At 38.1% G+C, this 23,430-nt stretch overlaps 9 protein-coding genes across 9 annotated transcripts; 5 read left to right on the top strand and 4 right to left on the bottom strand.

Annotated features, from left to right (window-relative positions):
- Nucleotides 1-309: 309 nt before the first annotated feature.
- Nucleotides 310-1,166, top strand: GCK72_002629 (uncharacterized protein; the record flags this gene model as incomplete). Its single annotated transcript, XM_003111842.2, has 5 exons — nt 310-489; nt 538-688; nt 762-854; nt 910-1,020; nt 1,069-1,166. The coding sequence occupies 5 exons, from the start codon at nt 310-312 to the stop codon at nt 1,164-1,166; spliced, it is 633 nt and encodes a 210-aa protein (XP_003111890.2).
- Nucleotides 1,167-1,629: 463 nt separating this feature from the next.
- GCK72_002628 (uncharacterized protein) lies at nt 1,630-3,217 on the bottom strand (the record flags this gene model as incomplete). Its single annotated transcript, XM_003111832.2, has 8 exons — nt 1,630-1,720; nt 1,769-1,970; nt 2,017-2,140; nt 2,325-2,428; nt 2,490-2,763; nt 2,807-2,905; nt 3,078-3,142; nt 3,190-3,217. 8 exons carry the CDS (start codon nt 3,215-3,217, stop codon nt 1,630-1,632), a joined length of 987 nt encoding a protein of 328 aa, XP_003111880.2.
- A 433-nt stretch (nt 3,218-3,650) lies between these two features.
- On the bottom strand, nt 3,651-5,393 carry GCK72_002627 (uncharacterized protein; the record flags this gene model as incomplete). The annotated part of the gene is made up of 7 exons (XM_003112002.2): nt 3,651-3,775; nt 4,347-4,503; nt 4,600-4,679; nt 4,732-4,937; nt 4,981-5,167; nt 5,212-5,320; nt 5,373-5,393. 7 exons carry the CDS (start codon nt 5,391-5,393, stop codon nt 3,651-3,653), a joined length of 885 nt encoding a protein of 294 aa, XP_003112050.1.
- A 610-nt stretch (nt 5,394-6,003) lies between these two features.
- GCK72_002626 (uncharacterized protein) lies at nt 6,004-7,345 on the top strand (the record flags this gene model as incomplete). The annotated part of the gene is made up of 4 exons (XM_003112045.2): nt 6,004-6,213; nt 6,374-6,471; nt 6,521-6,750; nt 7,200-7,345. 4 exons carry the CDS (start codon nt 6,004-6,006, stop codon nt 7,343-7,345), a joined length of 684 nt encoding a protein of 227 aa, XP_003112093.2.
- A 593-nt stretch (nt 7,346-7,938) lies between these two features.
- On the top strand, nt 7,939-9,452 carry GCK72_002625 (uncharacterized protein; the record flags this gene model as incomplete). The annotated part of the gene is made up of 4 exons (XM_003112113.2): nt 7,939-7,976; nt 8,039-8,501; nt 9,125-9,208; nt 9,255-9,452. The coding sequence occupies 4 exons, from the start codon at nt 7,939-7,941 to the stop codon at nt 9,450-9,452; spliced, it is 783 nt and encodes a 260-aa protein (XP_003112161.2).
- Nucleotides 9,453-13,162: 3,710 nt separating this feature from the next.
- Nucleotides 13,163-15,084, top strand: GCK72_002624 (uncharacterized protein; the record flags this gene model as incomplete). Its single annotated transcript, XM_003112213.2, has 5 exons — nt 13,163-13,416; nt 13,720-13,807; nt 14,330-14,409; nt 14,764-14,948; nt 14,999-15,084. The coding sequence occupies 5 exons, from the start codon at nt 13,163-13,165 to the stop codon at nt 15,082-15,084; spliced, it is 693 nt and encodes a 230-aa protein (XP_003112261.2).
- Nucleotides 15,085-15,295: 211 nt separating this feature from the next.
- Nucleotides 15,296-15,967, bottom strand: GCK72_002623 (uncharacterized protein; the record flags this gene model as incomplete). The annotated part of the gene is made up of 3 exons (XM_053723519.1): nt 15,296-15,538; nt 15,584-15,799; nt 15,848-15,967. The coding sequence occupies 3 exons, from the start codon at nt 15,965-15,967 to the stop codon at nt 15,296-15,298; spliced, it is 579 nt and encodes a 192-aa protein (XP_053592164.1).
- A 1,929-nt stretch (nt 15,968-17,896) lies between these two features.
- Nucleotides 17,897-19,759, bottom strand: GCK72_002622 (uncharacterized protein; the record flags this gene model as incomplete). Its single annotated transcript, XM_003112127.2, has 4 exons — nt 17,897-18,076; nt 18,129-18,401; nt 18,702-19,491; nt 19,602-19,759. 4 exons carry the CDS (start codon nt 19,757-19,759, stop codon nt 17,897-17,899), a joined length of 1,401 nt encoding a protein of 466 aa, XP_003112175.1.
- Nucleotides 19,760-20,155: 396 nt separating this feature from the next.
- GCK72_002621 (uncharacterized protein) lies at nt 20,156-23,267 on the top strand (the record flags this gene model as incomplete). Its single annotated transcript, XM_003111910.2, has 7 exons — nt 20,156-20,257; nt 20,305-21,333; nt 21,395-21,666; nt 22,105-22,565; nt 22,612-22,865; nt 22,910-23,169; nt 23,219-23,267. The coding sequence occupies 7 exons, from the start codon at nt 20,156-20,158 to the stop codon at nt 23,265-23,267; spliced, it is 2,427 nt and encodes an 808-aa protein (XP_003111958.2).
- Between the last annotated feature and the right edge of the window lie 163 nt (nt 23,268-23,430).

The raw sequence follows: 23,430 nt of genomic DNA, 5'->3' as shown, positions 1-23,430 counted from the left end.
ATATCGTACAGTTCATGACACAACAATGATAAGATTGGACATAAGACATTGTGTGATGCTTCTTTAGAGTATGGGATTTTTCAAACCAACTCAATAGAAGTTTTCGAGAAAAGAACTTTTAGATCGAAATGAAAAGTGAAACTTGAGAAAACAAACAAAAGAAGAAATACATTTTAATTTTTCAAAAACTACCAAATTTAAGTTTTACTGTAATCGTGGTAAAACCCATTCAACAATTTTTGTACTGCGCCTTTCGCTTACTGTAATTTTTTGTTTATTCGTGGTTTTACTTGGATTTTTCAGAAAAAAATGGCGATGAAAGAAGGGAGTTCAGTGGAGCACTTTGCCATGAGAAGTCGTGCAGCTCGAACTTCGTCAAGTGAAGGGTTTCAGAACGATATGCCGACTTATAAAGATGTAATTTTAATCGAGAGAAAAGTGAAAAACGGTGATACCCTGAATAAATTGGCAATCAAATATCAAGTTAATGTAAGCAGTTCCTTTAAAATAGACCAAACAAGCAAAGCTATTTTCTAGGTGGCAGAAATAAAAAGAGTGAACAATTTGGTGTCGGAACAGGCTTTTTTGGCACTTTCAAAAGTGAAAATTCCAGTGAGTCGGATGAGAATGGCACTCGGTGTACAGTCGGTTTCCAGTCAAGATGAGGATGAAAATGAAGTTCTTATTGGTAGGTTTTTACAGAATAAAATTCGAATATTTTCTTTCTAAAAATCTTTCTAAAAATCTGTTTTTTATTTCAGATATTGACGACAGAACCGCCCTTTTACGAGAAGAACGGAATTCCAGAGATCCCAGTGTCGAGGATATTTTCCACAAAACTGATACGAATATCGGTATTATTCTTAATTCTAAAATGACTAAGATAAAGCAAATTTGATTTTTTTTCAGCCCAAGTACGAGAAGCGCTCCCTGAAGATGGCGCCGCCAGCACCGGTTTTCATTTTGTAACTGCTCGAGCGCCGACGTCGCCGACGGTTTCTGTATGGATTGTTATTCTAGGTATGAAAAACTTTCTTTTTGAAACTTATCACAAAAATATGATTCCAGGCGTCCTTCTGATATTCTGTGTTCTTCCCCTATTACTCACATTTTATGAAGAACAAGAAGAAGCCGCCCACCTCCATAAAACTACGCATGCTGCATAATTTTTCTTTGAAACCTTTTAACCCCTTGCATTTTTACTACTCTTTTTACCTTCTTGTCGCTATTAGTAATTTATTTATTAACATTTTTTCGTGAATTCCATATCAAAAAGTTCATTTCCCCCCACCGCAATCCCTAGTGATAACTCGCCATTTTCATTTCATTTCGTTTCTTTCGAAGACATTTCCGTTTCGCTTTTTCCTTGGGTAGCTTCTTCTCTTTCCCTTTTTAAAAAGAATCCAAAACAGTTCGCATAATCACAAAATTTATTGGAATAGTTATTCGAATAAATGTTTATAAAACGATACGTTTCTTATATTAAAAATTGACACCGCAACATGTATTCATCTGGTTGCTTTGGTAGTTATTGGGCTTTAATTAAACAAACTTTACAGAGTTATAAAAATATGTGAGGGAGGCAATGAATGAAAAAGTGAGAATGTTGGAATTGGATAGAGATTCATCTTATTTTCGGATGGCATCAATCTCGTCGCTAGCCAAACGACAGAGCTCCTCCAAGTGATCAGTGATTGGAATGTTCATTGTTGGGTCGAGCCTTTAAAATATTTTTCTTTAAAAACTGAAATTTCTGAAATTAAATTACCCTAAAGCGTGTCTCTTCTGATAATGGAAAATGTCCTTGGCGGCTTGGTAATCCATATTTTTAATTTTTGAGAAGCAGCTTATAAGTACATGTGGAATGATATGAGAAGCAGTGAGATTGAATGCAGATATCAGAGAAAGTGATTGATTTTTCGAGCGGACGATATTCACGACGCGTTCGAAGACTGTTTCGTAGTCGGATTCTGGAAAAATAATGGATTTCAAAGCTGAAGAGAAAGCAGAACAAACCTTTCAAAAACTGATTATTTTTCAGTATGATCATCATTTTGTCATTTACTAGCGTCTTCTGACAATCGACGACTTCCCGTTTACGCCATATTTCGTTGACAAGTGCGTCCAAACGTTCGTTGATCTGAAAATTGAGAAATTAGGGTTTGATTCCAAAATTCAATTTGAGAGGAGATGTTTCATTTGAATAGATTTTCAAACTTGAGAGATTTCTTCTTGTAAATAAAATAAAACTATTCTTTAGGAAAAATGGGGAGTCGCATACAAAAATGATTCATTTAAAGCTAACAAGTCTTCCAGAAACTTACCATTTTCATCATAGCTTCCGATTGCTCATTTGTGATTTTTGGTTGTTCTTGAGATCCGGAAGGAGTGGAGCGATCCGATGTGGACGTCGTGGCTTTTTTGATAGCTGGAAGGGATATAGTGTGTTAAAAAAAAGAACATCCTAGCTTTCCGCGAAGCCGACTTACGACGAATCTCATCATCCTCTTCATTATCATCTGAATCAGTCTCCTTTCGAGTTCTCTTAAGCTTCTTGTTCTCATCCTTCTTCGTGTCTTTTTTCTGCTTCTTCTCAACAATATTCACAGTTTCCTTAACATCAGCCTCTCCATACGATGGAATATCCGCTCCACGAGTTTTTCCTCTCTGTGCAAGATATGAACACGCGGCCGAATGAGCTTCTTTCAGTTTCGCGTCGGCGTGCTGTGGAACTGGTTCAGTGGTGACGAATGCGTATGTTAACTGAAATATTTGAATGAGATGGGGGTTTTAGGGGTGTTCTTACTTTCGGAGCGCAGCCGAACCTGCTTTTCTTCGGCTCTTCGTAGCCATCGGGAAGTGGGAAGAAAGTGTATGAGACCTTCTTTGGATACACGTTGTTCACCTGAAAACAGAAAGATTTCTTAAAGTTTTGCTTTCAAACGTCATTGAGACATTCATAAACCGAGCACTTTAAAGTCTCAATTGAGATTTATCTCGGATTCAAAATGCGGAATGTTTCGAAACCCTGATCTTCAGAGTATTCAGACAACCAGATTATGTAAAATCTCCCTTACCAAAGCCGGCCACAACGGATCCTTTCTGTACGGAACCCATAAGACGTCTCCTTTTGCTAGTTGTTCTGAAAATAAATCACTACTAAACAGTAGATTTCAATTGACAACTCACGTGCAATAACTGCATTTCGATCAGGCATTGTTTATTCTGAAATTCAATTGTTTCGTTGTTCAACTTTTTAAATTTGAAGATACACGGCTAAAGAACCACTGCAGACCAACCTGAAAACAAGTAAAGTGAAAGGAGTATAAATTCGGAACGATTTATAATTGAGCAAAAAAAGAAGAAAATCACTAAAAATCGATGCTTTGGCGAAAAACACTGGCACTTTGAATGGGAAGGAAATAACGGGGTCCAAGAAAACAATTGACAACTCAAAAAATTGATTATTTACAGAAGACATATGATTTTGGTTATTAAAAACTTTAGAACAAAAATCTATATGCACTAAATCTTCTAAATGGCAGTTCCTAATCAAAACAACAAATGCACGGAGTGGAAAAAACTGAATAGAAAACAAAACGAAGAGAGAGGAAATAGTATATTTCGAAAGAGAGACAGAGACAAATTGATTATCGCTTCAGGTGGCCAACAAGTTCGATGACTTTCTCATATGTTGTAAACGATACTCCGACAGCGATTGGTCCTTTCAGCCAATTCATACTCAATCCTTTGTACAATCCACGTTTCAGACCCTCTGTAAAGGTGGAGAAGAATTTTCGTAGAACGAAAGGTGGGGGAATCGCAAAAGGGACCAGCACTGTTTAGAAAATAGTTATTTTTGCAAGAATCGATTCAGAATGAAAATCAATGAAGGGGTAAAGAGAGAACGTTCTCCCACGGAATGGACTGTCTAACTGCACGAGAGGGCTCATCTCGCGTATGACAAGTTTGAATATAAGATTTCCCGCGCACTTTTTGGACTCTAAACGGACGAGATGACGTAAAAAAGCGCGGCAACTGAGCTTTTAATGTTTCCGGATAAGCGAGATAAGCCCAAGGAGAAATTTCTAGAAGTAGTTTGCATCATCTTCGAAATACAGTAGTTTTAGTTAGTGGTCGTGTCGAGACCAACATTCCAGAAAAAATCAGACGTCTTCGAAGTTCAGGTAACTGACAAAGGTTTTTCCTGTTTTTTGCACAATTTCAATTCTTAGTGACGCTGATCTGGCCAATTTCACTAGAAAAATTTTGAATTTTTGAATAGCGGCGTCCTGAGTTCTTTTTCTTCGAGATTCTGGTTGGCCTTTTTTGGAAAAGATATCTACCTGTGTGATAAATGTGAATAAGCGCTCGAAGAGGGCTCCATCCACTCGGGATTCGCCCCGTCTGCATTCTTCTTCTTACAATATCCAACGGATACGATGATGATTGTCCTATCAGGCCAGCTAACATTCCAAACACCATTCGGTACATTGATCCTTCCTGAAACACAATTTTTATCTACGATGTTTTCTACCAAAAAAAGAAAAAAAGTAAACTATCGCGGATATGTATCTGCTTCAAAACATGGATACTCACCATTTTTCCTGTATTATCTCGATACATGATTTTCAAGGTTTCATATGTGAAGAATGACGATCCAGCATATGGAATGACACCTGAAGTCTAATTATCATTGTATCAATATTTCTCTATTTTATCTGTTGTTACCAAGAATAGTTGGGTAAATCCCTCGATAAAGCAGCCGAATACCACCTTCTCGATACGTCTTTACGAATACATGTCGAAGTGAACTATATTGTAGTTTAGAAGATACAGATAGCCGAGCTTTCGCAGTATCAAGAGGATATGTGATCATTGTCGCCGTCGTTGCAGCAAGAGATCCGGTGATATACCGTTTCACGGGTGTTCGGATACTGGAAAACGATGTTTTTATCAGTATTTTTTCTTAAAACTCACTTATTCTCATCAACTTTCAATAACTTTTTATACTGTTCAAAAGCGGCGAATTGCATCGCAGCATACGGAACCACGCGAGCCATTGTAGCCGAATTCCCACGATAAAGAGCCCAAAATCCATGTTCTCGATAGGTAAGTTTTATAAATTTGATGGCTGATCGAAAAGAGTATCCACGTGTACTTGAGACTGAAACGTTGGAATTTTAAAGCAGAAAGAAGGCTTAATATCACCTTGAAAATAGATTTTCGTCCGGTCCAACGGCGCAATCGTCGTTTTGGCTAGCGCTCCGGCGATGGCGCCTGCTGACAGCGATAAGACAACACTGGGCCTGTTTTTTCCCTGAAATTTAAAAGAGTTAGGTGAAGTTCTTCAGTAAACAGTTATTTCTTACCTCATTTGAGTCGTGCGGCATTAGAATCACAAAAAATCTAACTCTTGTTCAATGGAATGGTGACGATTCAGCGTTTTATCTGCAAAAATCAGAGAGTTATTCTTTTTTCACATCATTTCCATATGAAAGCTGATCACAAAGTATAGTTCACACTATGTCTGCGCAAATATTGAAGAGCAAAGATTTTGTGAGTTGAAAAGGGAAATTAGGTAATGATGTGTGATCTTTTTCTCTGCCATCTCTCTCTCATTTCTTCCCGATTGTTTACACTTTAAAATGTGACTGGCTAGTAGATGATAGGCGAGTGTTCTTTGGCGTACAAGTTTTCTCCAGTTTGATGAAAAACAAGGCAAATTCGTTTAGAGCCAACAATAATATTTTAGAAATGAGCAAAACTTTGAAGATGCTATCATGTTTACGTATTTAAATTAATTGGAAAAATGAAACAAAAATAAGGGGGACTAGTTTTCCCGAGCAAGTGCGCTCTATCCGCGTTGGTTTTCTCGGCCATCTGGATTTTTCGCAATTTTTGAAGCGATCGCGAACCAGTTAAATTATTTACGTTTTTATCTAGTTTTTTTAATGATTATGTCATTGTTTATAATTTAAGATTTTTTGTTTACAGAAAATAATGGATGACGTTTGGCCAAAAATCGAGAGGACAACGATACCAGCGTCGGTTCCAGAGTCTCCTTTGAACTTTGATGAGAAACCGCCATTCAACAGAACGATCAATGTTTATCCATTAACAAACTATACTTTTGGCACGAAAGAAGCGCAAGCGGAGAAAGATAAATCAGTTCCGGAGAGATTCAAACGTATGAAGGACGAGTATGAAGTGGTAAGATTTGTTGTTGCCGGGAGGGGAAAGTTTTATGCCAGAATCTGATTTTTTTGATCTGTATGAATTCGGGAATTCAAAAAGAGTACTCATAGAGTCTCGCGTCACTTCTGAAAAATCCCTTGCAAGGGAAAACAAAAAATGAGAATGAGTATTTCAGGTAGGAATGCGGAGATCTGTAGAAGCAGTTCTGATTGTTCACGAGCACTCTCTACCACATATTCTACTTCTTCAAATAGGAACTACTTTCTATAAATTGTAAGCGAAAATAAAATGCCGTAAGAAACATTAAAAAAAAACATTACAGACCAGGAGGAGAGTTGGAAATCGGAGAAGACGAGGTGTCCGGAGTGACACGTCTTCTGAACGAGACTCTCGGAAGAACTGACGGCGAGACGAATGAGTGGACAATCGAGGATGAAATAGGCAACTGGTGGCGGCCAAACTTTGACCCGCCGCGTTATCCGTATATCCCAGCACACGTGACTAAACCTAAAGAACACACAAAGTTGTTGCTTGTTCAGTTGCCGTCAAAATGTAAGACATTTCAAAGTTTCTTTTATTGTTTTTGTTTAAAAGGTACTTTGAACAGAAGACTTCTCGAATTTTCAACAGTTTCAAATTTCCTTAAACGTAAACTGTTACAGACATTTATAGCATACTTGTCAAAAATCGGGCCGGCCCGGATTCAAAAATGTGTACTCATTTTGTAACACAATTTTCTGAAATTTTTCGAAAATTTAGAGTAAAAATGCTTAAATTATCATACATATTTACCTTTTTATTGAATTTTGAAGTTTTATTCGAAAACTTTTTTTTCAAAAAATTTCCAAAAAAAAACACATCAAAATTTCCAAACAAAAACCTCAAATGTTCAAAAATGTTTAAAAAAGGGCCGAGCGGGCCGGGTCGAGATTTTTCCTGATTTTGGCCCGGCCCGTGACAAGTATGATTTATAGTGTTTCCTACATACCCTTTGATTTCAGCAACATTCTGCGTTCCGAAAAACTTCAAACTCGTCGCTGCGCCACTCTTTGAACTCTACGATAACGCTGCCGCCTATGGACCACTGATCTCGTCGCTTCCAACGACTCTATCGAGATTCAATTTCATCTTCAACGATTCCAACTGATGTGTCACTTCCAGCGATTCTGGTATTCATAATTTCCAACTTTCTAATTTATTGTTTTAATTTCAAAGTTTTCTAATAATGTAATGTCGGATCTCGATTCCTTTTGTTTTATTAAATTTTCAAGAAAATGAACAATCCGATTATGTATAAAATGTAATAGATATTTCAGATTTCCAGCTTCTCGTGTCTCATCGTTCCAATCACAGCTTACGTGATCTATTCCTCTTTTTTGTATGCGTAATACATAAAAATACGATGCAACACCCGAGGAATAGGAGCTGCAGACACAATATCGTTATATTGACAGTGCGCACCAATCCACTGAAATTATTTTTGTTTCTAGAAACAACTCGGCTACTTACATATCAATTTTCATTACGTTTGGGGGTCCAAAGAGCAGAAGATCGCGACGAAATCAGATAAATCGAAAAAAAACTTCAAAAATTCACGAGAAAAATGAATCCCACGTTTTCACGTCTTTTGAACGAAACGTCACAGGAAAATTCGCAGAAAAACAACACACTTTTCTTCGATTTTTATCTATTTTCACACAAATTCTCATTCAAAAAAATTTCTTGAAATCTCAACGGAATATGTCTGAAAACGAAGAGAAATGGGATGATGAAGGACGGTACGATTTTCAGGGATACTGTAGCAATTTAATTTATCATTAGAGCGAACTTATTCTTACAGTGAATTCATTACAACCAATGGATGCCTGATGCTTGGATCTCTACTTGTTCAAGCGCTTTCTGCTTTCATTATATCTATTGCATTCAGAAATTTAAGGATAATTAGGCAATTAGATGAGAAAGAGAAAATGAGAAAAGAGTTGTCAATGAGTACAGAAGAAGGAACCACAACTACTGGAACAACTACTGGAGGACTCATTTCTCCGAGATATTTCAATAGTGATGAATATAAAACGAGGCAGGGAAGAAAAAGAATTAAAATGATAGGAAAAGCGGCATACGCGGGAGTGAGACGTCGACATCCGAGAAGGGATCCGAAGCAGGAAAGAACACCGTCTGATGAATATGTGAAATTATGGAAAGATGATAAGTTGGAGGATGTGAAAGAAGAAAAGGAGAAGACGAAAGTTGAAACAATTTCCAAGAAACAGAAGAGTAGTACAGCGAAGAGCCATGCGAAAAAGGTGGGCTAACTTCAAGAGTACTGCAGATTAATGTGAGATGTCTGATTGTTTTTATTTCATATGACTTGTAAAGAACAAGTTCTTGTGGCAATGTTGGGCAAAAAGAGACTTTGGTCGTTTTCAGTTGAAATTGGCAAACTTTGAGAGGGTGTCATAGTAATTCTGATTGTCACACCTAGTAGGCTTTTAATGAATAATACAGATCAAAAGTAGAGCTTTCTTTTTGTAGTTGACAACTTTTCTGTACGAACACACCCTAGAGAGTTATGGTCATTTTAAGAAGACAGATAAAAAATCACTCGATTTTGCACTGGACGATTTGAGAGAGAAATTACTTTTTCGATACGTAACTTGCTAAGGAGTGACCGTACAAAAAAGTTGTCAACTACAAAAATGGAGTTCTAATTTTGATCTGTAGAATTCATTATTCATTAAAAAAAATGCTTAATGGGACAATCCGAATTACCATGACACACTCTCAAAGTTGGACAATTTCAACTGAAAACGTCCGGGGTTCGTATATTTTTGCAAAGTACTGTAGCTCTTCTAGTTTTGAAGATATGCTGATGAAATCGTGATAACCCCACAAAACTCCGCGTTTTGAAAGAACATTATATTTTCAGAAACCGAAAAAAGAATATGACGACCAAAAGTTCACAAACAAGGGACCGGTTCGTCTAAAAACTCATAAAATCACTGCAAATTCCGTAAGTTTCAAAAGAATCTCATCACTCTGAAATACAAATCATTCAGTTATTCGAAGAGAACCCAGAAGTGAAACCAGAGAAACCGAAAACAATCAAAAAAATATCATTTGGAGGAGAGAATGTGAGCTATGAAGTTGGAAATGAAGTCGATGTATTCGAGAAGTTATCGAATGAAAGTGTCGGAGAATCTGGTGGATCCATTCTGACGGCCAGTATAAAAGAGGTGAAACCGAGAACTGATTGATTGCTTCTTTGGTTTTTTTCTGATAATAAATTAGTTTTTTTTACAAACAAATCGGAGAAAAAAGTTCAGGAGTCAGATAACTCCAATACTTTCATTTTATCAAAACGTTCACTGAAAAGGAAAAAAAGAACTTCCTCGTTCGAATACAGTTTTCGTCACATTCCGATTGTATTTAAAAGTATTTAAAACTTGTTCGAAAATCTCGACAGAATAGGTATTAAAACGAAAAAAAGGGATAATGAAGGGCGGTATGATTTTCAGGGTTACTGTAGGATACTGTAGGGCAGTGTGTGCTTTCGAAGAAGTTTTTCGAAAAAATCAACGATTTTTGGAAATTTCTAGAAGATTCTGGAAATTTCGGGAATAAGGGTTTTGGTTAAGAATATACAGTTTGAGATTCCGGAGCACATTTGTATTCGTCCTCGGATGAGTTGGTTTTGCTTGTTTACTCACGAAAAATGACTAATAATCAAGATTTTATTGGAAAACAAATGCGCTCCGAAACCCCAAACGGTTGATCCTTCAGCGAAAAAAAATATTTTCGAAAGTTAAATCCGAAACCCAAACCCTGAAATACATTGGTGCCAGCTCTTAAGGTTTCTGAACATATCAAAAATGTTTCTCTGGCAAAAAAATTGAAGACGAGGGAGATTTTCGCCTTTTTGTCAATATTTCCAAATTATTCTCCAAGATGATAAGCTCCTTAAATCTATGGTTCTCGCATCGCAATCGAATCCCAAATCCTGAATCTCTCTACAGTACCCATTGCTCATCCGTTCCTCTCCCCACCACCCATAAAGTAATTGATCATATGTATTACACAACACATTCCCCCCTTTTAACTTTTCCAAAATTCTCGCCTAATCGGCTCGTCAATCAACAATTCCTCCTCCTGCTTCTTCTTCCTTTCGGAGGTACCCGTGGGGGGTCAACTCTTCGAAAAGGCATATGGCCGTCTGTCAAAACACGAGGGGACAAGATGATGATATCTCAGCAGGAGACACATTTTGTTCTCTTTGAAGATATATACTCATGTATTCTTCTTCTCTCTTTTGTCAATTGCATAATCTTTTCACATTTCGTTTGACGGCGAGTCGGCTGTGGGCATTGAAATCTTCTGTGAAATGACGGAAACAAGGAGAGAACAGAAGGAGGAGAGGAAGTGGTAATTAGGGATGGCTTAAGACAGTTTTGGGAATGGAAGTGTGCACAGGTTTTCGAATGGGAACGATGATTCATGGAATCTGGATTCAGGGTAGAGGATTACTGTAGTCACAGGTTGAGTTCTAAATTCAGGATCCCGAATCCCTTTCCATCCATCCTCTCCAAAGTGCAAAACAGGTGTTTTCCTTCTCGATTGTTGCCAATTCACTCCTCTTGTTCGTCCCATTAGACTATTATCATCAAGTGGGCTCCTCAAGAAAAATGACACGTGTCTCCTTCAACACCTCTCGACCTTTCAAGTCATTTCGTAATGTTTTGTAACAATATGGAATGGATTCTGAAGTAGTGAATGTTTGGGGAATCGGTGTTCTACTTTTATTTCTGCGTTGAAAATGGAAGATCGGTCAGAGTGAATCAAGCGAATAGAATATCATTTTCAGACTATGAGCTCGAATAACATTCCACTTTCCGGTCCTCCTCCTAACTAGGGAAGGGCGTGGAGTCAGTGTGGAGATATGGGACGTGACCTATACCATTGAAAAGCTGCGAAAACGCTGATTCCAAATATATATTCCGTTTTTGCCCTCGAGGCCTAGTATTCGAGAAAAACGGGGTCAAAGTTTGGACCTTCCTGACCTGTGAAAAAATATGGGCAGCGTGGTGAAGGTGGTGAGGCGGAAGGATACCAAACTTCGACCTTGTTTTTCTCGAATACTTGGCCTCGAGGACAAAAACGGAATATATATTTGGAATCAGCGTTAGCTCAGCTTTCCAACGATATAGGATTCCATGACCTTCCCTGGTAAGCCTGAAGAATCGGTATAGTTGATTGAAAGAGTGTATCAGGGATAAAGAGAAGGATGCTAATGTTCGATGAAAAGTAAATATTCCCAATGTTTGCTTTATTCGCGAATGAGCTCCAAATTTTAACAGAATATTCTATAAAACTTTAAGAAAGGACGGTATCAACCACAGGATCCGTATCAACAAATCCTTCGGTCCATCTCTTCTGCCATTTCTGGTTCCCTTCTCATCCTTTCCCCGTTCATTCAAAATATCAAGACTTCACTACTCGTGTGTGTTGTGCTTTATTCGTTCAAACCCAAATGTAATTTCTTATTTTTTCAAGCTGCCGTACTTTCTAATTTGATTAGAAATCCCTTATCCGTGCGGCTTATCTTCAAGTCCAAATGTTCAATTCAAACCGGGTGCAAGTGTGTCTCATAACCAAATAGAGAGGGGAACCCTACTATTTAGTCAGAAATCGAATAGACAGCCGGCCGTTAGAATTAGGTATGATGTAACAGGTCATGAACTGTGTCACCTGTCCCATCTGCTCTTGTGATTGAGCTTAAACGGAGGAGGGAGGAGGGGCGGGAGAAGAAGATTACGGTAGAAAATGGGAGATGGAGTTTAAAACTGTACATCTATTGATTCCGTTTACAAAAATGCTAAACACTCCGTCTCAGGGATTGATGGAAAATTGCTTATTTCTAGCTCTGAACACCAGGCATCCCATCGGACGTTCTTGGAGCTCCACAAACCATCGCAGAAACTTGAGTGTATACTCATGCTATAGATCGAAATTGGAGTTTGGAGATATGCGTCTCTGAAAGTTACAAGTTCTCGAAGATCGAGATATAACGAGAAGCAGAGAAGCTAGAGTGTCTGGCTTCTCGGCGCACTCTGTTTTTGTGTTTTTTGTGCTTTTTCTTCTATGAAGTTTGAGACTACAGTGGATGCGGATCCTCTCGTTGCTCCGTGTTCTCACAGTTCATTCCATCTATACAGTTTCGTATCTTCAAAGACGTCTAACTCAAAAATTGAAAAAATAACAAAAAGCTGTCAACTACAAAAATGAAGCACTTGTTTATATACAAGCTAATGTAAAATTTATAAAAATGGAGCATAGGCACGATTACTTACATACTTTCATATCCTCGCTCTTATTCTCAATCTTTGAAAACATCTATCTCAAAAATTGGGGAAGCTATCAAAAAGTTGTCAACTACAAAAATGAAGCTTCAGACTTGATCTACACATTCAGTATACATTAAAATCTTTTGGACCCCAACTACCTAGTTAAAACTACTTTAATGTTGCAGCTTCTCTTTTCCACCTAACTACCACACACCTGTCAATCCAGTTTTCTCTAACTTTCTCCAACTATCTGACTATTTTTTCGAAACATGAGTACTATTCTGTGTCCCTCGGGATAACCCTTATTACCAGCTATGACGTAAGCTCCGCCCCGACCCTCCCCCGAGCCGAACCAATCATCACTGCTTGGGAGGACCACGCCCACTTTGTGAGCTCTAGGATGCTCAACAGCGTTTTGTATTCGACTTCTACAACACTTTCCTAATTGAAAAATGATTACTTCAAGTTTCAATTTGAGTTCTAATTCCATTTCTAACTCCAGTTCGAATACTAATAAGGCAGGAGATTTTCCAACTCTAGGTGACTTTTTCGTTTTACTTTTTTCAAATTTCAAGTTTTCTTTCTCAGATTTACAACTATGGAGTCTGGTAAATCTTCACCTACAAATGCAAACATCGTGTATTTCTTCGTCTTCGTCTAGCTCCTCATCTTCTTTGGACTCACAGAAGAAGTCGACACCTCCACCTGGAACAACTATATTTTCAATTGAGAATATTCTGAATCCCAAAATAATTATACCGAAAATAGAGATAGAAAATGATGATGACGTGTCTTCATCTCCGTCTCCAGCATGTTCAACAACTGGATATACTTTGGATTCTCTGCAGAATATGGATAGAAGAAGCTTGAAACGAAAGAAGTTAGTTAGACTACAGTAACCCTATTGGGAATTGAGAATTCATGTGTGTCATACACTAAATTTCTGGGAAAATTCGGAAATAATAAATGTTTTTTCCTGAAAATGTGGTCTCTAAAGCTTTCTCAAAGCGGCACATTGCTAACTTTCCTCCAGTTCAGGGCCGCCTTGATCTGCGTGACAAAGTTTGACCACATGGCTCAACTGGTTTACATTTTGGTTCCATATGCGAATATCCGAGGGTTCGGATCCCTCCCCGAATTCTGATAATTTCTCTTCTTTTTCCATTCTTATTCCTATTTTCAGCACCTCCTCCACCTCTCAAAATCGATGTATATGTGATAAATGTGGGAAGAGTTATGCGACAACATCGAATCTAAGCAGGCATAAACAGGTGAGATTCAATGAACCTCTCTCTAGTTTCATGAGATTGCGTGCACTGATTTGTTTACGAAAGTTAAAACAACAAACGAATTAATGCACGAAACTATACTATCCCCAATATTCCACGTGCTTATTGCCAGATTTTACGCCAGTAGTCAGTCACAACCAGTCGTGACGTCACAGGTTCTAACAGTTTAATAATGACTTGGTGACAGCTATTACCGTAAAACCTTTAATAGAGGTGCCCGCTGTAGTAAGAGTTTGGTACAATATATATTGCAATATTTCAACTGCCTTTAGAGCTATCAAATGTTTCCCAACTGAAGAAATATTTCATAAATATTCAGCTACATTTTGTCTGTTGGCAACTTTTTTATATCTCCTTTGACAAAAAAGGTAAACCGCGTTGAATAGACTATTCGGGAGGCCCTCTATCAGAGGTTTTACGGTATCGGAATGTTTCATTTTACCAAATCTACAAAAAAAAAAGAAAACTTCCGAAAGAGGCGCTTTCCAACTTTCAGTTTTTCAGACCCATCGAGCTCTTGACAGTCCACACGCTAAGCAATGTCCACATTGCGACAGAGTCTACGTAAGCATGCCTGCTTTAAGGTAAGATCTGTAAAATTTGAAACCAGATTAAATAGATTAACAAACATATCTGTATTACACGTAACAACGAATTTTTTCTAATACTAATACCCTCCATGTAATTGAACCTTCCTTTATGAGGTTAATCCTTCTTGCTTTTCCTATTATTTAATCACCAACAATTCGCACCTGCCCCCTCTCTAGAAGACAATCTTCCTGTTGCGCAATCTCCACCTGTACCTGAATGATTTTGTCTATACTCTCTTGTTCTTACACACTATTATTGTCCTACGGATAATAAAAATTATATAATACATGCTAATATGGAGGAGACCTGAGGTCGCTAAATTAAATGAGTTTACCAATTGTTTCCAGCATGCACATACTAACACACAATGCTTCACACGAGTGCAATGTTTGTGGTAAACGATTTTCCCGCCTCTGGTTACTTCAAGGACATCTTCGATCTCATACAGGACTTCGTCCGTTTTCGTGTGCTCACTGCGGGAAGTCCTTCGCTGATCGGAGTAACTTGAGAGCACATATGCTGACACATACAGGTTTGTATACTCTGATTCTGATAGAAATGAAAAGTTAAAGTTGCTTTCAGGAGACAAGAGGTTCGAATGTGATAAATGCGGACGCCGATTCGCTCTACGTGCTTACCTGAATCGACACCTGGAAACCTGTAAATAATAATATTTTTTCCAATTCTTGCTTTCTAGTCATATGTGAACTGTCTAGTCATCTTTCCAATTTTCTATGTATTTTACAATTTTTGAAGCTTAATTACAATACAATAAATGCTTTGAATTACAAAAAAAGAACAGAGATGAGAGCAATTATTATGAAGCAGAGGGAGGAATTGAGGGTAATAACCGGTGATTAATAAAAGCTACCACGGGGTCTACATATGACGCGTGTTTCCCATGTTGAGTCCAGCAGCAGTTGCTCCCTTGTTGCTTCCCATTTGGAGTCCGATCACGTTATGACCAGCCTTAAGTTGTTCCTCTGTCCACTCGCGACGATCTCCTTGAGCTTCTTTCGGTCCGAGTCCGGAACGTCCGAAGTTCTTCTCGGACTTACGAGCCAATGATGCGAGACAGATAAGCACAGCGTTTGGGTCTTGACCTTCATAGAGATCGACAGTCTTAACGCAAAATAATACGATTCCTTTAACTTTCAACGAAAATACCTGGAAAAGTTCCGACTTTTGAACAAACTCCTCAGCGAACTTTAAGAAGAACGAGATATTTTCCATTTTCTTGAAAGCCATCGCCGAAGTGTTTACTTTCTTGACACTTCCTGGCTTGAGTGCATTGGCAAGGTTGCACAAGACGCTTCCATCTTGGAAAACTTTGACGAAGTTGTCGGCATCTCCTTGGGTATCGAACGATTGTCCAGTGACTTCCTGAAAACAATGCGAGTTTACAACAAGAAACCAAATAGAAATTGTCACCTGAACCCATTGAAGAATCTCTCCAGCCAAATTCTTGTCGTACTTTTCGTAGATTTTTTGTTGAGCCTCCAGGGCGATTCCAGACTTTTCAGCGCGATCAGAAGAAGCGAAAGCGGACATTTTCTGAATAAAAAACTAAAAATTTTGTTTGTGCAGAAAAAAAAACGTAAAGTTAGCGATGAGAAAAATATATTTATAAACAAAAGAGGTTCGCCGTTTTTTTTCCAAATCTATCGGCGAATGGTGAAATAATGATGAGTCATCCTCAATTTTTCTGTGTTCCGCCTACGTTTTCCGTTTTTGATAAGGAAGATTGATAGAAGTTTCTAATGAAAATTGAAAAAATTCGAAGAATTCCAATCGAAATTTGGTCATTGAAACCGAGAAAAATTGGCTGACACAATGTGAACGAATGAAAAATTTTTCAGGCGGTTGTTTAAAGGCGCATACAGTTTCCTGGGTCTGAACTCTCGCCACGAAGACTAGGGTTATTGTAGCCACACTCGAAAAAGGTGGACGAACCGACCTTTGCGCCCTGAAAGAATGTTTTGACCATAGTTGTCAAGGCCCGGGCAAATTGGCGCGAAAGTCAAATTTTCAAATTTTTTCAAATTTTTTGAATTTTTTTGAATTTTTTCGCGAAAAAGTCAAATTTTCGATTATCAGTCAGAATTAGAAGAAATTCGAAAAAATAGTCAAAAATGGTCACATTTCCGATGAAAAATTGAAAAAATTTCGAAAAAAAAATTGGGAAAAAAGGGTCATTTTTTGAAGCCGGGCCTTGAAAATTTTCTACCGGCCCGGGCCTTCGGGCCTTGCCGGGCCTTGCCGGGCCGGGCCGGGCCTTGACAACTATGGTTTTGACGATTGAAAATAGCATACTTGCAACGGGCCGGGCCGGGCCGGGCCGGGCCGATTTGAGAATTTTCACCGGCCCGGCCCGGCCCGGGTCACAGTACAAAAATTTGAAATTTTGAATTTTTTTTGAATTTTTCGCAAAAAAGTCGAATTTTTGACTATGTTTCTACATATCGATAAAACTAAAGTGTACATAGGATTTTTGACTATTTTTGATGGAAATTTCAAAAAATTTCGAAAAATTTTGTGAAAAAATTGTGCTCATTTTTTGACTCCGGCCCGGCCCGGCCCGGCCGATATTTTGCAAGTATGGAAAATAGAGGTTTAGTTTTTTTTTTTTAAGTTTGAGAAAAAATACGAAATACAGTGCTGAAAATAATTCCTTCTGATAACGAGAGCGTACATGTTTGCCTAGGCCGCCGCATTCAACATTTTTTGAAAGTTGAACTTGAACCAGTGCAACATTCTATTCGAAAAAGAACAATGAGCATGTACTCGCGCACTCTACACATGTCACCAGACTAGACTGAAGATAAATTTGAATTTCGCAACAATGCAAAGACGAGAATTCTACCGATTTCAGTGGGAATTAACGGTTGAAAACTAACCCTAGAAAGCGAAGAAAATGAAAGGAGACAAAAAATGTTGTTGAAAGAAAGAAATAGGACACTTTGCAAACATGCATACACACCAATGACCCTTTTCTAATTAAAAACGCAAAACCACTTTTTGAGAGTCGCCAGATCGGAAAATGTGGCGATCGACAACACATACACACTCCTCAGAGACGAAAACCTTGAAAAGGAATTGAAAAAAAGCAAGGACGAAATGGAAGAGGCTCGTCTAGGTTGAATGCATTTGAAAAAGAGGAAAAATGAAAAAAATAACAGTCGATATATATGAGAATTTCGATAAAAAATGGGACACAGATGGCGCGGGTTCGACGACCAAAAAGGGGGAGAAGCAGCCGTTTTGTTTCTTTTTTCTCCTTTTTTGTTTCGAACGCGCACATAGATTTGTTTGGTTTTTGTATTAGTCAGTTGTGTCGGAGAAGCAAGAACTTTGAACTTTGGTGGTTTCGCGTTGCGAGAATTAGTTTCTCGTTGGATTCTAATCTTAAAATTACTGTTCAAATTTATATTTTTACTGGTTGAAAAAAAAGAATGAGAAAGAAAATATGAAAATAAAATATCAATTCTTTCTTTTTTTGGTAGCAGGTCGATCGAAAACAGGCCGCGCTCCAGCAGCTCGTTTCGTGTAAAATTGAGAGTTCAGTTGATTTGTTGATGCCCAAACACCTTGATGATCCGTTGTATCTTCCTCCGTCAAGTGAGTGTATTTGGTTCGAGAGGCTTTTCCGAAGTTTTTGACCTGAAAAACAATAAAAGTAATAGAATTTTAGGAAAGGATTCAGTTTTCTTACCTGCATAACCTTCGGAAGAATCGTCTTATCGAATTGATCGTCATTTGTCGCCTCCGAGAAGTTTCTCTTCAAAACATCCTCTTCCTCATCCAAGAAGAAAGCTCCACGATGGAAATACTTTTGAAGGAACTTGTATTTTCCTTTGTCTTGTTTATTTGTCACAATCTTCGGATTCAATCGAAGATATTTGACACGTTCCTCTTCGGTCATTGCATGGATTTTGTCGAGTTCAGCCTTTTCACGAGCAGCAGCCTCACGTTCGTCGCGGTTTCTCTGAAAAAAGATAGTATAAACTTATAAAAGCAAGTCGGACTGGTTCAAATATCATAATTTTTATTAGTTCGTCACAGTTCTTGCAACCGCGTCTCCACCGAAATTCCCTTGAAAAAAGTCTCTTTTTCTCTGAGTCTCTCAATTTTGCACACAATTTTCTTCGGTTTCGGTAGAGCGCGATAGTAAAAAGAGTGCCGTGCTAATAGGAGCAAGTTTAAAATTTTGAGAAATTATAAAAACATTTCTGAAAACTAAAAAATTAAAGTTCTCAGTATCTAAGTATACTTGATCAAACCTCACCTTCAATCGTTTCATTTCTCTCAACTTCCACGCTTCATAAGCCATATTCTCAGTCTCATCATCGGTGAGAACTGAATCCAAATCCACGCGATCCTCTGTTTTTCGTTTCTCGGCTTCCTCTTCTTCTTGAAGAACTTTCTCAACTAATTTCGCACTTTCTCGTTTTCTTTCTTCAGCTCGCCTCTCTTCTTCTATTTTTCTTTTCATTTCTTCTTCTTTCTCCTTTTCTAATTTTTGTAAAGTAATACGATCTTTAGGTCTGGTGAAGATTGGCTTCAGTCTTGGCACTGGATCAACGTCTTCATCGGAATCCTCTTCTTCGCTACTCTCTTCTTCTTCTTCCTCTTCCATCTCGTCTTCCTCTTGCTCTTCTTTAATTTCTCTTTTCATCATTTCCTCTTTTTTCATCATTTGTTCCCTTATCCTCTGACGTTTTCTTTCAAACTCTTCTTCATCTGATTCATCTTCTTCCTCCTGTTCTTCTTCTCTTTCTCCATTATTTCTCTGCAATTCCAGCATTCTCATTCTGACTCTTTGGCGTCTTTCCTCCTTTTCATCTTCATCTTCATCTGAATCCTGCTCTTTTCCAGATGACTCTTCTTCTTCTTTTCCAAGAACTTCAGGACGTTCAACCTGACGCCTTCTACCGTAATCTTCATGCCTTCTGTGGCTTCTTCGGTCTTCTTCGTCACTGCTTTCACGATGACGACGTCTGCGTCTCTCGTCTTCTCGTTGTTTCTCGTGATCAGATTCATCGCTATCACTGTCGTAATTTCGAGCATATTCTGGCCTGAAAAATATTGATGTGAAAATTATAAACAAAACTATGAACATGGGAAAACCCGTACAAGTGGGAGAATAAAAACTAATAAGATTATTGTCAAGAAATAGAAAACTTACGCTTTTCCAGCTACATATCTCGACACTTTCACTTTCTGCATCACAGTTTGTCCTTTCTCATTTTTTACAGGAATCGCTCCGAGAGTTGGAAGACGTGAATGTCCGAAACTGCGATTGTCACTGTCGCGTTGCTCGAATCCTGGAGTGTAGTCACCCATTCTAAAAATATCAAGTAGAAACTACAGAAAGAAACGCAAGAACAAGAATTCCTGACTGAAAGTGAGATGAAAATTTAAATTTCAACGGTATAAAGGAAAAGCTATTTCTGCGCACAAAAAAATGATATTGTTTGAAAATGATACGGTTAACTTGGAGATGAACTAAGTGACAGAAATCAACTGAAAAATTATAAATTACAGCTGGAATCAGATGAATATTGACATTCGTAATTGGAGAAACTAGCTCGTAAAATTAAATGCCAAAAAAGTACATAGGCCGGTGTTTGCACACTTTACACCCAACCGTACGACAATTATTTTTCGAAAGGAGAAAAATAACTGTTAGTATCGCTTCAAATTTACTGACTTCTTATATTTACTTTGTTTATTTTCAGCATGTTCCGTAAACCAAAAGCAAAAGGAACTCTCCGAGTACGGAAAATTGAAGCTTGGGATGAACCAGATGGAGAGAATCAAGACGATTGTGCAGTAATTGAGGTATATAGCACTCGAAAATGTTCTTGTATTAATTTGGTGTTTTACAGACTAAACCAGTAGCTGCCCCTCGAGCAGCTATAAGTTTTGATGTTGACGAAGGTGCTGATTCGGCGTTCAAAGTGAAAAAGGATAAGAAGAAAGTTGAGGAGTTGAAAAGGCAGCATAAGCTTGAAGAAGAGGCTGAACAGATATACAAGCAAGAGAAAGAACGGAAAGAAGCATTGGAGAAAATAGTTAAGAAGGAGAAACAATCGAAAGAAGATAAGAAAACAAAAAATGAGAAACAGAAGTATTTGGACAAGTATCGAGACAAATCTGCGAAACACATCTCGAACTCGGAGAGCTTTGATTATGACGAGCATTTGGATATAGATTCGGATGCTGTTGGTTCAGTTTCCAGCAAGTTCGCATCAGTTTTCGAAGGAATTCCTGACTCTCGAGCTGTTTTTGAAGCGAAGAAACGGAGAGAACGAGCACGACGAGAGGGAGCACAAGATGGATATATTCCTCTAGATGACACACAGAAGATAAAGTCGAAAAATGAAAGAAATCGGCTGATTCGAGAGGACGAGAACGATGATTCAGATGAAGAATGCACGAACAAATTCTATTCTGCTCGAGAACTTCTACGATCAGAGGAAGATCGTCGGAGAGAAGAACAAGAAGGATTCCTGGAAAGAGAGCATGGAGATGATGATGAAGGAGATAGGAGAAAAGATGAGGATAGTGAGAATGAAGAATGGGAGAGACAACAGATCAGAAAAGGAGTCAGTCGGAGAGAAATTGGACAATTACGAACAGAAAAACGGAATACATCTAAACTATTTGGTCATGTCGCTCCAGTAGAAGATGATACTGCAATGGATATGGATATTGATATGGATATGGATTTACAAGTAGTTGGAAAACCTGAGTTTAGAGGCCCAAGAAATACCGGAGGAGTGGTGAAAATAGAGGATATTCTCGCCAAATTGAAGCTTCGAATCCAGGAACGAGATGAGGCGTTGAACTTCAGAAAAGAAGAAAAACGAAAAATAGAGCAAACGATTGAAGAGAATAAGTCACTGATTGCAAAGGTAAGAATTTTGTTTTTTTTTTAGTTTTGAAAGTTATTCATTCATTCTCCATTTATTTCAGCTAGAAATGGGGCTGCCTGATCAAAGCACAAAGTACACGATGTATCAAGAGCTGCGTGTCTATTCCCGAAGTCTTTTGGAGTGTTTGAACGAAAAAGTTGCGGAGATTAACTCGATAGTTGACAAGAAAAGAGATTGTGGTAGAGCTAGAAGAGTGAGGTTATCAGCAAGGAGACGACAAGATATGATGGATCAACATGCGGAATGTATGCAAGGAAAATCTGCAAAAATGGGTGACGCAGCGACAAGAGCAGCTGAAAGAGAAGGAAGGAGGTTAGTATATTTTCTATTTTTCGATGAAAGCTGACGTCTTCTCGATTTTAAACTTGTTTCTATAATTTTGCATAATGCTCAAATAAATACAGTTTCAAGACATGTAGACTCAAATTCAGTGATTTTTTTCGATATCTCTCTGATTTTTTTTGTTAACAACTTTTGAAAACTTATTCAGAACCTCCACGACGTCCTCTTTTCAGTCATTTTATTACACTTGGAAAAATCTGAACACACTTCCATTTCAAATTGAAAATTCCAATTTATTCTATTCCACTGTCTTTTTTTTCATATTGTTATTGCCCACATTTCGCAATCGTCATAGGGAAAATGTGACAATCGGCCACATGTCAGTGTGAACATTGGCTAGTTGTTTTTTGTTTTCATTGTCAACACTTTATTTTTCAAACGCAATTTTTCAATTGACTCCATTTTCAGAGGTCGCCGACGTCGTGAACGGGAAACTACTCTCACGGGAATCTCTCATGAAGAAGGGCTCAGTACAGACGATGAGGAGCCGACACAACAATCAATGGCTGATCAGAAAACGTGCGATGAAGTGGAAGCAGTGGCTTCTGTTCTATTCGCAGATGCTCTCGATGAGTATTCAGATCTTCGAAAAGTGTTGGGAAGAATGACGGATTGGCTGGCAGTTGATTCGAAATCATTCCAAGATGCTTATGTTTATTTGTGTCTTCCGAAGTTGTGCTCTCCGTATGTACGTCTGGAAATGCTCCAAGCAGATGTTTTGAAGAATGAAACCGTTTTGACTTCTATGCAATGGTTCAAAATTGCGATGCTCGCTGGTTCGGAGAACGCTGAAATCGATCAAGATCATGATATTTTGGTGGAATTGGCACCGGCTATCATTGAAAAAGTTGTAATTCCATTTTTAATAGGTGAGTGATTAGAGAATTATCTAATCTTTCAAATTTGTAATTACAGACACTATAAAAGAGGAGTGGGATCCAATGTCACTGCGGCAAACTAGAAATCTCGCAACTTTCTGTTCAATTTTTGAAAAACTGCCGAATCTCACTGAGAAGAGTAAACAATTCAACGCATTCTTAAGTGCAATCAGAGAGAAAATATGTGAATGTATTTCTGATGACTTGTTTATGCCGATTTTCTCACCTAATGTTATTGAGCAACCGGCTTGCAGACAGTTTCATGATCGACAGTATTGGACTTGTATCAAGGTAAGATTTTTGAAAACTTCAAAGTTCAAAAAAATATTTTTCAGCTCATAAAATCCATCAACGCTCTTTCCTCACTGATCTCCGTTGCTGCTCGATTCGAGTTGGTTGTCGAAAAATGTGTAAACTCTCAATGTGTGATGGCTTTCCGAACTGGAACTAAAAATGACGTATCTGTGGAACGAAAGATTCGTGGGCTCATCGCTGAACTCGACGATCCATTATTAATGATGGGCGGCCGAACATCTTTCCGTCAGTTGATCAGTACACTTGAAATGGTTGCAGAGGCACAGAATCAGGCTGGAAGGTGAGTATTATTTAAAGGAAACAAGAAAAAAATAGTATTATTTTTCCAGAAATTTCCACAAAGACATCAAAAAGTTCCTGACGAAACTCGAGCGGTGAACCGTGATTGCTGAAAAGAAAACCCGGTTGCTATTTAAAAGTTCTCTATTTATGGATGTATTTCTCACTCAAATAAAATATTTATTTTTAAACTGTCAGTATTGTTATGAGATGTTATATTATCATCGCTTTACTTATTTTCTCACTGTTAAAATTAAAGATT

Source organism: Caenorhabditis remanei, chromosome I (assembly GCF_010183535.1).
Source record: "Caenorhabditis remanei strain PX506 chromosome I, whole genome shotgun sequence".
Lineage (NCBI taxonomy): Eukaryota > Metazoa > Nematoda > Chromadorea > Rhabditida > Rhabditidae > Caenorhabditis > Caenorhabditis remanei.
This window is presented reverse-complemented; position numbering and strand designations above follow the sequence as displayed.